The 16,649-nt window shown below is 42.6% G+C and overlaps 1 protein-coding gene across 1 annotated transcript in view; it reads left to right on the top strand.

The window, feature by feature from the left end:
• The window catches only part of CD38 (CD38 molecule), a 38,591-nt gene extending 23,038 nt beyond the window's left edge, over positions 1 to 15,553 (top strand). The window contains exons 4-8 of the mRNA XM_007119415.3: positions 5,980 to 6,065; positions 8,990 to 9,063; positions 11,248 to 11,340; positions 11,694 to 11,780; positions 15,358 to 15,553. Coding sequence (XP_007119477.1) covers positions 5,980 to 6,065; positions 8,990 to 9,063; positions 11,248 to 11,340; positions 11,694 to 11,780; positions 15,358 to 15,412 — 395 coding nt within the window. The 3' untranslated portion in view covers positions 15,413 to 15,553. The remainder of the gene's footprint in view (positions 1 to 5,979; positions 6,066 to 8,989; positions 9,064 to 11,247; positions 11,341 to 11,693; positions 11,781 to 15,357) is intronic.
• The last annotated feature ends 1,096 nt before the right edge of the window (positions 15,554 to 16,649 follow it).

Raw genomic sequence — 16,649 nt, 5'->3', positions numbered from 1 at the left:
CTAATACTGTTTATATTGTCTTTTGCCACACAGAAATGCAATAAATCTGTCTATCCTTTCCTATTTGGCTGTTGGGTTTCATATTTTGCTTAAATTTTTCTTACTCAAGATTGGAGAGTTTTCTATATTTTCATCTAGTGTTTTTATGTTGTAACTTTTCAATTAATCTTTAATCCAGACTCTTTCCCCCTAGAAATATGGCATATAAATATATCTCTCCATTTACTCTTTTTTCTCTTTTTGGTTAACTTTTATAGTTTTTGCCATATTTCTTGCTTTCCTTTTTAAATTTCCCTTATTGCAAGTTAGCTTTTCAAGGTCATTCATTTAACCCTTTTAGCTTATAAATGTATTTCCTGTAAACTTTGCTTTTAGTTTTTTGTTTTTTTTTTTTTGTGGTACACGGGCCTCACACTGTTGTGGCCTCTCCCGTTGCGGAGCACAGGCTCCGGACGCGCAGGCTCAGCGGCCATGGCTCACGGGCCCAGCCGCTCCGCGGCATGTGGGATCCTCCCAAACCGGGGCGCGAACCCGGTTCCCCTGCATCGGCAGGCGGACGCGCAACCACTGCGCCACCAGGGAAGCCCTTGCTTTTAGTTTTATTTTTCAATATACCATGCCAGTTCGTTCTTAGAAAAGATTGGAGAAATTAAAAAATCTAGTTCTCATCAGTTTACCTTTTAGAGGTCTTTATTTTTGATTTCTTTTCAACTGAATCCTGTATAGGTTGTTTTATTCAGTCTACTTCCTTCTCCTTTGGCCTCAATTTTTATTGATTTTATATTTTAATTGTTCTATTGTCTGGCTTAAACACTTTTTCCTTAATTTTTTCCTACCTTAGTTTTGCCTTGTTTATTTGTTTTATTATGAAAGTCATAGTTTCTGTTATAACCTTCTAATCTCTCTTTTTTTTAACTTCTTACTCTGCTTTTTTATATACTTAATTTCTCTTACTTTATTGTAAAATTTCTCTCCTTTTCTTTTTCTCTGTGACTTTCAAATTTTATTTAATGGGCAGGTGGCAAGGGGGAGCATCCTTGTGGGGAGAGGGGAGGTGAAACTCAGAGACTTCTCTCCAGATATGGTTGTGAGGATAAAAGAGCTTTATGTTCATGAAAACCTATGAACAGGGGCACCCTTGTAGCACCTTACAAAATTATGTTCATTTCATCCTCGGCAACATTTTTGCCTCTATTGGAGATGATTCAAATTTATCTTTTGACTCCGCAGTAATTATTATTATTATTATTTTTTTAATTAATTTATTTATTTTTATTTATTTTTGGCTGTGTCGGGTCTTTGTTTCTGTGCCAGGGCTTTCTCTAGTTGCGGCAAGCAGGGGCCACTCTTCATCGCGGTGCGCGGGCCTCTAACTATTGCGGCCTCTCTTGTTGCGGCGCACAGGCTCCAGACGCGCAGGCTCAGTAGTTGTGGCTCACGGGCCTAGTTGCTCCTCGGCATGTGGGATCTTCCCAGACCAGGGCTCGAACCCGTGTCCCCTGCATTGGCAGGCATATTCTCAACCAATGCGCCACCAGGGAAGGGAAGCCCTCCGTAGTAATTATTTACATCTGTACATGGAATTTTTTTTCTAATTTGTGCTGTTTTGGTTTTAATCTAACTATTGCGGCCTCTCTTGTGGCGGCGCACAGGCTCCAGACGCGCAGGCTCAGTAGTTGTGGCTCACGGGCCTAGTTGCTCCTCGGCATGTGGGATCTTCCCAGACCAGGGCTCGAACCCGTGTCCCCTGCATTGGCAGGCATATTCTCAACCAATGCGCCACCAGGGAAGGGAAGCCCTCCGTAGTAATTATTTACATCTGTACATGGAATTTTTTTTCTAATTTGTGCTGTTTTGGTTTTAATGAATTTAATTATTATAAAAACTCCCAGGATTACTTCCTCATCCCCGGAAGTGCTTCTGATCTAGAACTTTCTTTCTGGTCATTGGCAGTCAAGCCCACGTCTCTGGTTATATTAGCTTCCTGCGGCTGCCGTAACGAAGTACCACATACTGGGTGGCATTCAGGGAAGCCCTCCGCAGTAATTATTTACATCTGTACATGGAATTTTTTTTCTAATTTGTGCTGTTTTGGTTTTAATGCATTTAATTATTATAAAAACTCCCAGGATTACTTCCTCATCCCCGGAAGTGTTTCTCATCTAGAACTTTCTTTCTGGTCATTGGCAGTCAAGCCCACATCTGTGGTTATATTAGCTTCCTGCGGCTGCCGTAACGAAGTACCACATACTGGGTGGCATTCAAACAATAGAAATTTATTTTCTCACGGTTCTGGAGGCTAGTAGTCCTAGATCAAGGTGTTGGCTGGGCCGTGATCTCTCTGAAAGCTCCAGGGGAGAGTCCTTTGCCTCTTCTAGCTTGTGGTGTTTGCTGGCGACCCTTGGTGTTCCTTGGTTCACGCCGGTTCCTGCCTCCGTCTTCACATGGCTGTCTTCTCCCTGTGCATCTTCACAGAGCCTTCCCTTTGTGCTTGTCTGTCTCTGTGACCAAACTTCCGTTTCTTATAAGGACATCCGTCTTATTGGATTAGGACCCTCCCACCCTAATGATCTCATTTTGACCTGATTACATCTGCAAGCACCCTTTTCCAAAAAAAAGATCACATTCCCAGGTACTGGGGGTTAGGACTTCAACATATCTTTTGGGGGTACACGATTCAACCTATAACAAAATGGAAGTAGAAAGATGGGTATTCGTGCAGGGTCAGCTGTACACATACCCACAGAGGAAATAGGTGGCTGCCGCATGCCTGACTTCTGGGACACAAGAAAGGGTTCCAGGGCTTCTCACCCCGCACTTCCCCTACCTGCTTGATGATGCAAGGCTGAGGTGAGACAATCCCAGACTCTGCCTTCATTCTCACTCAATCCTCCTCTGCCATACCCAATCTGTCACCAACCTAGTCACTTAACTAGCAGTTCATCCTTTCTTTCCTGTGCCTGTTAACAACTGCCTGAATCCAGATCACTGATGCCCCCTCCTTTCTTGCTGGACTGTTGTCGGATCCTAACTGCTCACCCCTGACCCCTTTAGGTCAGCCTCCGTCTCCCCACCACAGTGGAATTGTTTCTGTCTCTTACTTAAAACCCAAATAGCTCTGTTTGCCTCTGAATTCCTTGGCATGGCCTGGCCTTTGTCTTTCATATGCCTCACCTTCCATCAATCCCCTCCTCATCCCTTCTACTCTAGCAGTACAAATCTAAACCCGGTGCCTTTGCACATGCTCTCTCGGCATGGAGCCCCTTTCTCTAGCTCGTCTGTCTGAAGACTTCTATTCATCCTTCAAAACCAAGTTCAACATCAACCTTCCCGCACGGTGCTGCACGCCACCCCCAACCCAAGTTGCTCTTTCTCTGATTTATTTGATTATAGTAGATTATGTGGCCTCTGAAGGCAGGCCTTTATCTAATTCATCTCTCTATCTCCAGGGCCTAACACTCAATAAATATTTGTGTAGTCAAATGCAATGGGTAAAGCAAATGTGATACATATATATATATATATATATATATATATATACACATACATATATATGTATATATGTATGTACATATATGTGTATATGAATATGTATGTGTATATATATGTATGTACATATATGTATGTATATATGTATGTATATATATATATAAATACACACACAAACGGAATATTATTCAACCTTTAAAAAGAAGGAAATCCCATCATTTGTGACAGCACTGTGAAACCGGAGGACGTTATGCTAAGTGAAATAAATCAGACAGAAAAAGACAGATACTGCATGGTATCACTTATATGTGGAATCCGAAAAAGAAAAGGTGGAACTCATAAAAACATAGTAGGTAAGTGGTTTCCAGAGGCTGGAAAGTGGAGGAAATAGGGAGAAGTTGGTAAAAGGGTACAAATTTTCATTTATGAGACAGATAAGATCTGAGGATCTAAGGTGTAACATGGTGACTATAAGTGTTAACTCTGTATTGTATAATTGAAATTTGCTAAGAGAGTAGAACTTCAAAGTTCTCATTAAAGAACAAACAACCCAATCCAAAAATGGGCAGAGAACTAAATAGACATTTCTCCAAAGATATACAGATTGCCAACAAACACATGAAAGGATGCTCAACATCATTAATCATTAGAGAAATGCAAATCAAGACTACAATGAGATATCATCTCACACCGGTCAGAATGGCCATCATCAAAAAATCTAGAAACAATAAATGCTGGAGAGGGTGTGGAGAAAAGCGAACCCTCTTGCACTGTTGGTGGGAATGTAAATTGACACAGCCACTATGGAGAACAGTCCGGAGCCTGTGCTCCGCAACGGGAGAGGCCACAACAGTGAGAGGCCCGTGTACCGCAAAAAAAACACACACACACACACAAAAAAACCCACTACAAATAGAACTACCATACAACCCAGCAATCCCACTACTGGGCATATACCCTGAGAAAACCATAATTCAAAAAGAGTCATGTACCAAAATGTTCATTGCGGCTCTATTTACAATAGCCAGGAGGTGGAAGCAACCTAAGTGTCCATCATCAGATGAATGGATAAAGAAGATGTGGCACATATATACAATGGAATATTACTCAGCCATAAAAAGAAACGAAATTGAGTTATTTGTAGTGAGGTGGATGGACCTAGAGTCTGTCATACAGAGTGAAGTTAAGTCAGAAAGAGAAAAACAAATACTGTATGCTAACACATATATATGGAATTTAAGGAAAAAAAAAAAGGTCATGCAGAACCTAGGGGTAAGACGGGAATAAAGACACAGACCTACTAGAGAATGGATTTGAGGACACGGGGAGGGGAAAGGGTAAGCTGTGACAAAGTGAGAGAGTGGCATGGACATATATACACTACCAAATGTAAAATAGATAGCTAGTGGGAAGCAGGGGCATGGCACAGGGGGATCAGCTCGGTGGTTTGTGACCACCTAGAGGGGTTGGATAGGGAGGGTGGGAGGGAGGGAAGACGCAAGAGGGAAGAGATATAGGAACATATGTATATGTATAACTGATTCACTTTGTTATAAAGCAGAAAATAACACACCATTGTAAAGCAATTATACTCCAATAAAGATGTTTAAAAAAAAGAATATGAGGTGATAGACATATTAATTAACTTGATGAAGAATCTTTTCAGAATGTGTATGCATATCAAATCTTTACACTGTACCATTTAAGTATCTTACAATTTTATTTGTCAATTATACCTCGATAAAAAAATTTTAAAAATAGGGCTTCCCTGGTGGCGCAGTGGTTGAAAGCCCGCCTGCCGATGCAGGGCACGCGGGTTTGTGCCACGGTCCGGGAAGATCCCACATGCCACGGAGCGGCTAGGCCCGTGAGCCATGGCCGCTGAGCCTGCGTGTCTGGAGCCTGTGATCTGCAACGGGAGAGGCCACAATGGTGAGAGGCCCACGTACCGCAAAAAAAAAAAAAAAAAAAAAAAAATTAAAAAACTAAATGCTGGTGCATTAAAGCAGATATCCTTGGAAGAAGTAGCACAGACACTATGTGTTCATGCCTTATGTCTGTGGTTCTTCACTGACAGCTGAGCCTGTCTGGATGGGGCGAGTGTAGAAAGACTCTGAGGGCATCTGAGCCTAAGGGTGTGGAGACAGAAGGTGGTGGGGGAGGAAATCTCTAATTCTTCCTGGAAGTGGGAATGATACGGGGGGGCTTGTCTCTGTCAGATGAACTTTTGCTGTAATTTCCCAGAATGGTGACTCAAAGCTGGTCACTGTGTTCCTGTCTGGGATTTGGAGGGTAAGGTAAGGACTTGGAAGGGATTCAGGGGGCACTTAGTTAAATTGGGTTGAGATGTGTCCATTCTCCATCCTCCATCTTGGCAGTGATGCCACTGGAAAGCAGCTCCACTGTGATCCAATAGCCCGTGAAGAACAGAGATCAATTATACCTTTTCTTTTCCACTTAAATTACTTTTCTGTAAACTATGTCTTTTAGAAATGAACTATCAATCTTGTCCACACTGGAAGAAAGACTGCAGCAACAACTTTGTTTCTGTATTCTGGGACTTGCTGTCCAAAAGGGTAAGTACCACAAGTGAAATTCTAGAATCTTGGAGACCAAAGAGCTTAAGAGGTCATCCAGTAAGTGGTTGGTTTTAACTCACTTTGGGTCACAGATCCTTTTAGAAACAGAAGTTTAGTATTCTTTCCTCAGAAAAATGTTCATAAGCACATGCCAGAATATTTTCATGTGTAATTTGTGGGCATTCGTGGAAGGTCGCTGGGATCTATTTGAAGACTTCTTGCTCTTCCCCATTTTTTGGCTTTGGTTGCCTGGCATCTCTGGGTTTTTTAAATCCTCTGATCCAGGTATTGGCCAATCTTAGGTTCCTGGGACAGTCTTAATAATCTACATTTGCAGACCGTTTACTGTGTGCCAGGCACAGTCCTCAGGTCTTTACATGGATTAAAACCTTTCATCCTCACCGGAACCCTATGAAGTAGGCACCATGAGTATCACATCCATTTTATAGGTGACAAAATGGAGGTGCAGGTAAATAAGCATTTTACTAAATGTACACAGTAAGTGGCAGATCTGGGTGTTTATCCAAATTGTCTGACTCCAGGTCCAGAATCCAGGCTGGGAAATACCATCCTCCCCGCTATCTATTTCTGACCTCACTCTAAGCTGCCTTTGTGCATACTTATTTTTCTTGTAAGTTGCTTATTTGTAAGTGGACTAGAGAAAAAAAGGGAAAGAAAGGAAGAAAGAAAAGAAATGAATGGAAAACACGGGAGAAAATGAAACTACACTACTTAGAATTCTCCAAAATTAAACTCAGACATCGGAGGAGCTGGGTGAAGTGAGAACTCACGTATGTTAAGTGCATATTCATGACAAGTCCTGGGCCAGTTGTGTCATTTCGTTTGGTCATCACAACAGGTGGCCCGAGAAGGTACAAATGTCCATGTTCCAGGTGAGAAACTTAAGAGGTTAAGTGACTCATTCAAAGTCAATGGGCTAGTGAGTAGCAGAGCTGAGAGCCTCACCTACCTTAAGGAGATTCAGATAAACCCGGGTATGGTTTACCTGAATGCATTCCTTTAACAAATATTTGTAGAGCACCTACTATGTGCTGTGAAAATCAGAGGCACTGCAGAGTTTTTGGTTGTCGTTGTTTGCTTTTTCTGAGAATAGTTTCTATTTATGTTACCACTCTATGATCTGTTGGGTGGCAGTGCTGTTGCTGAAAATGTTGAAAGCCAAGTCACATTTTGCATGTGTCAAGCACCTACTTGTGTTCCTCACACTGTCCTTGGGGCCAGGAGCACAGGAAAATGAAGGAAGGCGCTCTACCATTGTGAGCTCCCCTGAGACTGCACCTTTATCTTGGCCAAGTTCTCATAGATAGATGGGTGTAAATGGGCTTCTTTCATCCGACTTGATCTTTTCTTTTTCTGACACCAGAGGCAGTGCTGCTTGGTGGTTTGGATCCCCTCCGGAAAGGAAATGAGACGGAGGGGCCCCCTCCACCCCCCCGCCCCGGTCTCATTTCCTTGCTTCTAAGTGACATGACCTTGGGGCAAACTGACCCAAGATTTACTCTGCGGGGGCTGCTGAGACTTACATAGGGCAGGGTTAGTGCTTGGCACCCATTCTGTTGGGTTAGCACTTATGATTGATAGTAATCGGGCCTCTGTCCTCTGCTCATCACCCCCAGGGGAAAGACCGACACCGCACAGGATTTTCACAATTCCCATTCCAGTTGTTCAGTAGTGTTTTATCTCCCGCAGAGTAAAGGCCAGATTCCTTGGCAAAGCACTCATGGCCCTCTGTGAACTAACTAATCTACCCAGCTTCAGCATCCACTGAAGTTTTCCCCCAAACATCACTCCTCTCGCAAGCTCCTGGGCCTTTTGGTTTGCGTCTGCCTCGACCTCTAGCCGGCAGAATCCGATTCATCCTTCAGGACTTGGCTTCTGTTGTCCTGCGTTGTTCCATACTCTCCATCGCAGAGTATTTGGACTTCTTGCCTCCCCTTTCCCTCCTTGCCTCTTCTCCGTGCGTGGACTCTCCCTGGGCGCCCACTCTGTGCCGTGCCCTAGCTGCGAGGCTCCAGCACTGCACTGGCAAGCGGGACAGCCAGGTTCACAGCTCTCCCAGAACTCTCAGCACCGGTGGCTAACCCCACGTTAAGCTCAACCTCACAATGTGGTATAGTTGTATAATGTGTGAAGGAGACCTGAGCTAGTCCCAGGGATCTGGATGGGCCTCCTGGAGGAAACAAGTATATTGCTTAGTTTTGTTCATCTTGTTTTCCCCAGTGCCTAGGGAAGATTCCAGCGGAATAAAACCCCTTTCTCAAAAATATCCACCACTCATTCATTCCCCATTTCTCTTTATGCCTTTGCAGGCTTCAGTGTCACAATCTCTCCACAGTTTTTTCGTTTTTCTTTCTTCATTTCTTTTACTCCTTAAGTGTGTACTCTGCTCCCACTAAATGAAATGTGCAGTGTCTACAGTGCATGGCCCCAAGAAAGTGCTTTTACCTTCCTCCTTCAGTGATTATGTTGTCTTACTCATCTGGACTTCCACCTTTTTTTTTCTCTTTTTTTTTTTTTGGCCGCACTGCGCAGCATGTAGGATCTTAATTCCCTGACCAGGGATCGAACCCACACCCGCTGCATTGGAAGCACTGAGTCTTAACCCCTAGACTGCCAGGGAGGTCCCTGGACTTCCACCTTCTGAACCACCAATTTAGCAGTGATGATGTTGAACTTCATTGTTCAGACACAGATTGGAGCAACTGCTTCCAGAACTCTCATGGGAAGCATAATCCTTTCAATGGCTTGTGATGAAAATTACACAGATCTGGCCTGACCAAGCTAGAGCCATACAGGCCAGTTCCTCCTTCACCAGGTGATGCTAAGAGCTGTTTGGGATGGAACTGCTGGGGCGTGGCACTTAAGTTTGCATGCTGAGCAATGGTGTTTTTGTTTTTCAGTTTGCAGAAAATGCCTGTGGTTTGGCCCGGGTGCTGCTCAACGGATCCATCAGTAACGCCTTTGACAGAAAAAGGTGCTTATTTCTTTGCGTCTTATTTGTAAGGGTTATAGCACAGTCTCCTATTGGCTACTTCATCTTTAGAAGAATATGCTTTTCATGTTGAAGGTCGGTACTGAATCTGGGCTAAAAAAGGTAAAATGTTTGTATTCTATGGAGAGCTTTGTCTTTCTAAGTCAACACTTTTGTCTGGTTTCTCCATTGTTTAAAATCCTCCAAAAGTCCTAATGGTCCTTGCACGTGTCCAGCTCCTCCTCCTGGCTTTACGACGCCTGCTATAATCTTCTCAGCTCTCTCTCCCATGACACTCCATCCTGCCCATTTTCCACCTTTGTTCACACTGCTCCCCCATATGACCTGGCCCCTCCTTCGTTCTGACTGTCTAAAGTCTTACCATCCACGAAGATCTGCCCGACTCCTCTCTCCTCCCTGGATGGTATGAATCCCAAGTCAGCAGTAAGTCTACTATGGGGAACAGCAGGAGCTCTGCTGGGTGTTTGACCTTCATTACCTCTTTGCAGACAGTGTCAGCGGTTTATTATAGTGGTTAAAAGCGGGGACTCCAGGGGTCATGACATCTTACCTATGTGACCTTAGCAGGGCCCCTGTAGTATGTATGTACCTGAGGAGGTGATGGTGATATGAAGATTAACTGGGATAATGTACGAAAAATGCTGAGCCCTGTGCCTGACAGAGAAAGTGCTGGATGAGTATCAGTTATTGTCCTCTCCTTTGTTTTTTATGTTTTTTATTAATTTTTAAAAATTACTTAATTTATCTTTGGCTGCGTTGGGTCTTCGTTGCTGCGCGGGCTTTCCCTAGTTGTGGCGAGCGGGGGCTACTCTTCATTGCGGTGCACGGGCTTCTCATTGCAGTGGCTTCTCTTGTTGCGGAGCACGGGCTCTAGGCATGCAGGCTTCAGTAGTTGTGGCATGCGGGCTCAGTAGTTGTGGCGCACGGGCTTTGTTGCTCTGTGGCATGTAGGATCTTCCCGGACCAGGGCTCAAACCTGTGTCCCCTGCATTGGCAGGCAGATTCTTAACCACTGTGCCACTAGGGAAATCCCATATTTTTAATGAATTTTTATTAGAGTATAGTTGCTTTACAATGTTGTGTTAGTTTCTGCTGTACAGCAAAGTGAATCAGTTATACATATAAATATACCCACTCTTTTTTGGATTTCCTTCCCATTTAGGTCACCACAGAGCACTGAGTAGAGCACCCTGTGCTATACAGTAGGTTCTCATTAGTTATCTATTTTATACATAGTAGTGTATATATGTCAGTCCCAATCTCCCAGTTCGTCCCATCCCACCTTTCCCCGCTTGGTAACCATAAGTTTGTTCTCTACTTCTGTGACTCTATTTCTGCTTTGTAAATAAGTTTATCTGTACCATTTTTCTAGATTCCACATCCACTCCTTTAACCACTGACTCTGGTCACACTCATGCCTTCCTTCTCTAACCCCCTTCTGTACTTACAGTTTCTACCACGTTGATTACCTTTCCAGTCTCTCTTCTTCAGTCTTTCCCTGGAGAAGTCTGACTGAGAGGAGGAGGGCATATATTAATGTGCCCCAGGCACTCCAGGTGCCCCAAATTAATTTTCCTTCTCTCCTTTTTTAATGTTTAATTCCACCAAGAAACATTTGTCCTTCTGTCTTCTCCTGACCCCAACCTTGTAGGCTTTGGGGTACAAGTGTTAACATTCCAGAATTTTGTAATCTGATATTAGGGATCCAAGTACTTGTAACAGGAGTGGTAGAGACTAATGCGGAGAGTTTAAGGCTGGGGTTAGAGCAGGACATCGGGGTCTTTCAACGATGTGCTTCTCAAACTCAAAGAGTGAGTAGATCACCTGGCGATTGTTCGGCTGCAGGTTCTGATTCAGCAGGTGGTGGTGGGCAGAGATTCTGCAGGTCTAATGAGCTCATTACGTTGGTCTAAGGCCCACTCTTGGAATAGCAAGTACTTAAAGAATCAACATCAATGTACAGGTTAAGAATCTTCTTTTGAGAATCTTACTCATTTAGGGTCACACTGAATGAGTAAAGATGCCTGATTTTAATGCAAATCATGGATCACATCCAAAGGGTAAGTTCTAACCAATGGCACCCGCCTGCTGGCTTTTCACAGGGACTGTGGATGCCTGAAAAATTTAGTCTGGGGTTAACAATGTTCTTTGTCTCTTCTGTCTTAGCACTTTTGGACGTGTGGAAGTCCATAACTTGAATCCAATGAAGGTTCATACGCTACAGGCTTGGGTGATCCATGACCTTGGAAAACTTCCCAGGTATATGTTACTACCTTGTACCCATATATTCTCAGGGTTATTTCAGGAATCAGTCCATGAAAGAATCCACAGTCACAGGAATGCATTGAGAAAGGCCTGGCTCAGGAAATGAATGGGGCCTTACTCTACATTCACCCCATTTCAACAGTCTCTTAATTTTATTTCCATGGTAGGTATCTACCTAGTTCACACCTTTGGCTCCCCTGATGACCTGTGAGCTCTTAGAAGCTACCTCTGCTTCACCTCTTTACCCCAGGGCCTTGACCAGGGCCTGCTACCTGGAAGAAACCAAGAGACTCAGGAAATGTTTGTGAGCTCTTGTTATTTTAACACTTTCTTCTTTTTTTCCCCAGTGACTCATGCTCGGGTTCCTCCATAAATGATCTGAGATGGATTATAAAGCAAAGGAATATCAAATTTACTTGCCAGGGTACATACAGGTAATTGATGTCTTCTTGAAGAAGAAATGGCTGTCTTGCCATCCATAGGCATCTTCCCTTGCGCCTTGATGGTGATCTGGGGGGTGACCTATGGTGAACTCTGCTCTTCCCCCAGCTCAGCCCAGAAGGTGTTTCCAGCCAGTGGCCTTCTGCTGTCCACCTTCCCTCCTCTTCCTCTTCCTTCCACACCTGACTCAAGCAGTTACTTTCCTGTAAAGCTGACCCAGACTTTGAGGGCATCTTTCCTGGTTTCCCACATGAGAGGCCTGACCCAGAACTCCTAGCTTTCAGAGGAGTAGAAGCACGTTTTGCCATATGCAAAGGATTTATAAAATCCTTGTGACTTGGCATAATTTTGCAGGTGAGGTTTCTTTAGTTGGGTCTCAGTGTAGATGCCTAACACTTGGTAAGTTGCCAAATGGCAGTTTACCAAGCTTTATCATTTTCTAATGAAAAAATGTAAAATCTTAAAAAAAAATACTTACTAGTAATACATGTTTATTGGAGAAAAGTTTAAATTACAGATAGGTATATATATATATTTTTTTTTAATTTTTATTTATTTATTTATTTATTTTGTGTGTTACGCATGCCTCTCACTGTTGTGGCCTCTCCCGTTGCGGAGCACAGGCTCCGGACGCGGAGGCTCAGCGGCCATGGCTCACGAGCCCAGCCGCTCCGCGGCATGTGGGATCTTCCCAGACCGGGGCATGAACCCGTGTCCCCTGCATCGGCAGGCGGACTCTCAACCACTGCGCCACCAGGGAAGCCCCAAGTATATATTTTTAAAGTCACCTGCAACTCTGTTATCAAAACTGGAACCCCTCTCCCCTCACTATTTTTAAGAAGTTGTGGCCAATACTTAATATAGACAGGGATCTTTGCTAAAAGCATCTTTGGAAATTTTCCCATATGTGATAGCTTGGAACAAGACAGATGCAGAGAGAAAACTTTTCTTAAAGAATGTAGAAGCTGAAACGTTAGGATACTTTTCCCATCACTTCCCTATCACCTCCCTTTCCCACCAACCATGTCAGAAAAACAGAAGGACAGATTCAAAGAACATTCACTGAGGCCTTTGTCTCTCAAATGACCTGAATTCCCCATCAGTCAGTTGGTTTTTCTCTGGAAACTGCCAGAAAATAACAGAAGCCTTCTACAGCAGTTAGATGGGAAAATAAACAGAACAAAGGAACAACTATAAAAGAAACATGGCAAACATCTGACCAGGTTAAGTTACTCAAAGATACTCTGCATTGAGAAAATGGAATGCTAAAACCTAGGACAAGATTGGGAATGTAGATGAGTCATCCCCAACACTCTTTTATCTCTTTTGTTACATTAAGCATTCCCCATTTTTTTATGAATGGCCCAAACTTCAGGCTCTGGGTAAGCTCATTCATTCTCCACCTGGGAAGAATAATTAAGCATACCTTCCCACCTGGACTTGTATAGTGGCCCACCTAGGAAGAAGTGATTTGTAAGCCAGCACCTGTCACTCAGAGCACCAGCTCATGTGACCCTAAACTTAGGGATCATATTTGAAATCACTGTTGTTCTTCTCCAACCATGAGGTCATGATATACGCGGCATGCCTCCTTGAATTACCAGGAGCCCTTGTTGTATCTAAGAGTTCTGCGGCTTTGAAAGCTGCTTGTCTCTAGGGGAGCCCAAAGTAAATGTCATGGATATAGATGTAGACTATAGTTTAAATCACTCCATCCCAAACATACTTTCCAATTTAGCCAAATTTGTCCCGCTGTTTCAGTGTGATTTTTTTAACAAGCAAACAGAATTGTAATTACATTTAGATGGATTAGACCTTCTACTGATTCTATTACCTTTTAATAAATCCCACTACTCAGAGCCAAACACGATTCACATATGGCTGTATATCCTTAAAGTCATTTTTTCCACACACACACTCAGTTTTATAAAATATACACAGATTTTCTTATTTTTTATTTTTTAAATTTTTGTCTGCATTGGGTCTTCGTTGCTGTGCGCGGGCTCCCTCCTTGCGCGGGCTTCTCACTGTGGTGGCTTCTCTTGTTGCAGAGCATGGGCTCTAGGCGTGCGGGCTTCAGTATTTGTGGTTCATGGGCTCTAGAGCGCAGGCTCAGTAGTCGTGGCTCACGGGCTTAGTTGCTCTGTGGCATGTAGGATGTTCCCGGACCAGGGATTGAACCCGTGTCCCCTGCATTGGCGGGCGGATTCCCAACCATTGCGCCACCAGGGACGTCCCCAGAATTTCTTAAGATATGTTTTAACCAGTGGAGTTAAAAGACTACTTTTTGGATTACTTTAAAAATAGCAAATAGTCAGAATGCTTTTTCTGGCTAGTGTGCCCTAGTGGCATATTAAAAAACCCTAAAGGTGCATTTCTCCTTTTATGTTATTTCAAGATACTCTGTCTCTATCCTCAATGTGTTATCCAACACATTGTGTTGGATATCCAACACACATGTGTGTTATCCAACACACATCACAAGTGTGTCCATTTTATTGGAACATTGGATGTGGTTATTTATATATTATTGGATAGAGATTATCTTAACAGCACAATTGCTGCTCCTTTACCGAAACTGAATTCCCAATAAATGAGAAACTAATTAAGAAATGTCTTCCTATTCTCATTTACTGTAAAGCAAAGGTGGCTTCAAAAATCCTAAATAGTCCTCTAAAGATTCCTTTTCTGAAGCATTATTTCCTTAAGGAAGAAGATACTTTTCCCTCCTAGAATGTATTCATGTGGGGAATCTCAGATCACTGTATTGGTGAGAATGGCTTGACTCTCTACTTAGAGCCACTATACCCAACTGGTCATGACAGTTGGCTAGAGACGAGCCTGAGATGGCCTATCCTAGAAATCCAGGGGTACTGGTAGCTGCTTCTAAGCCTCTCGCTCTCTTTCTTGACTCACATGTAGCAAAATCAGATTCAGCTGCAATTTAAGGAACCACTTACCCCGCTATCCACCCCTCTCCTCCATGTGCTAACCACTCCCATTGGACCCTGTTGCTTTGTTATTTGATTTTTATGAAGGTGAGAGTCATTCACCTGCTAATACTTATCTAGGATTCTTTCTGTGCCAAGGATTGTGGTCCTTTTGCTGATGGCCACCAGCCATCTCCCAGAGAGTCTATGACCTCTTGCTGCCTGGCGCTTAGACCCAACACTTCCTCAGGAAGTTTCTGAAGAGAAAGTAAATCCTCAACAGAAAATATGGAGGTCCCTCCTCTTAGGTTGCTGCTTCCTGACTATCAGCTGACATTCATAGCACATATCTGTGACGTGTGTGAGCCAGACATTTTCATCGCCACATATTATCATCAAACATCAGTTATTTATTTCTATGGCTTTACAAGTGAAATGAAGCTAAATTGGGCTGTACTTTCAGTCATTCACTCTTGGACTTGACCTTTCTCCTTGTTGTCACTGCAGGAAAGAAACTTGTGTGGATGCTAAGTGGTCCATGCGTAGTTTTGTTGTTAACAAAGGGGCTTCTTTCATTGGTGAGTTGACCATAGGCGTATTGTACTGCCCCTTGATCTCCTTTTTTCCTTTCTCGTCATAGCTCTGTCAAGTTTCTTCAGTGTGTGAAAAAGCCTGAGGAGTCATCTTGCAGATGAGCCAGTCTGCGTGCTTGAGGCCCTGCAGTATACATCAAAATGCACGACTCAGGAGACATGCTGGTGGAAAGCTGAGGATTCGGGGGAATTCTCTGTCATAATTTCAACACTGGAGATGGGAGCCTTTTCCTCTAAAGTCTTAAAATACTTATGTTATTGGCATAGTTTTTATTTCAATTTCCTAATAGTCAAGAAAAATTAATTATTGTATAAAATTAGAGTGGAAATTTTATATTATTTCATTTTAATTTTCATATGATGCTTTATGTTATTAATATGTTGGTAACATCCTTTCCATAGAAGAATTACCACTCCAAGCCTCTCTTATTGGCAGGTCAAGAAAAGTAAATGCCCAGACTTTTCAGAAAAGGTTACATTTCCAAATGAATGACCTTGTCTCAGGATATATTTTTGTACCTTCCTACAGATAAACTATAAATGCCGTGGTTATGGATCATGTTGGGAAAAATATTCTGTAGGATATGAGCTACCCACATGCTTGGTGCTTTACCTCTAATCCTTCCAATAGCCCTATGAGGTTGATATTATTATCCCCCATTTGTCAAATGAGAAAAAGGAAGATCAGAGAGTTTATATACTTTTCCCAAAATCATACATTTAGTTCAAGGTAGAGAATGAATTTGAACTCAGCTTTATTCAACTCCAAAATTCATGTGCTCTCTCTTTCTAGACTGGTAAAACCAGACGGACAGCCCTTATGTTCTCTTCCAATAAATGCATGTTGGATAAATTAAATACAATAGAATCTGAAATGTGATTTTCTGGATGGCTTCAAAACAGATACTTTTTTTGTCCTCTTCCTCTTCCTTCTCCTCCTCATTCTCAGTGTCTTATTTATGTAGGAGGCAGTTAAAATATATAGATTTGTTCCTGATGTGACAATTTATTTCTCACTTGAATTTTACTTGATTAGTCTTGCTTGGGGATTATCACTTTTACTACTCTTTCAAAGAACCAACCTTTAACTTTGTTGATTTTCTCTTTCTACTTATTTGGGTTTTGCTTTTCTCTTTATTATTAGAGATATAGATATTCCTTCTAATCTCTTTGGGTTTCTTTATTCAGCTTCTTAAGATGGAAGTTTAGATCATTGATTTTTCAGTCCATTTTCTTTTCTTATATGTACATTTTAGCACTATAAATTTTTCTCTGAGTGCTGCTTTAGCTGCAGCTCTTAAAATTCTTGGATATGTCTCTTTTCATTATCATTTAGTTA

The sequence above is a fragment of the Physeter macrocephalus genome, chromosome 7 (assembly GCF_002837175.3).
Source record: "Physeter macrocephalus isolate SW-GA chromosome 7, ASM283717v5, whole genome shotgun sequence".
In the NCBI taxonomy this organism is placed as follows: Eukaryota; Metazoa; Chordata; class Mammalia; order Artiodactyla; family Physeteridae; genus Physeter; species Physeter macrocephalus.
Note: the sequence above shows the minus strand (reverse complement) of the source record. Positions and strands in the feature narration are given on the sequence as shown.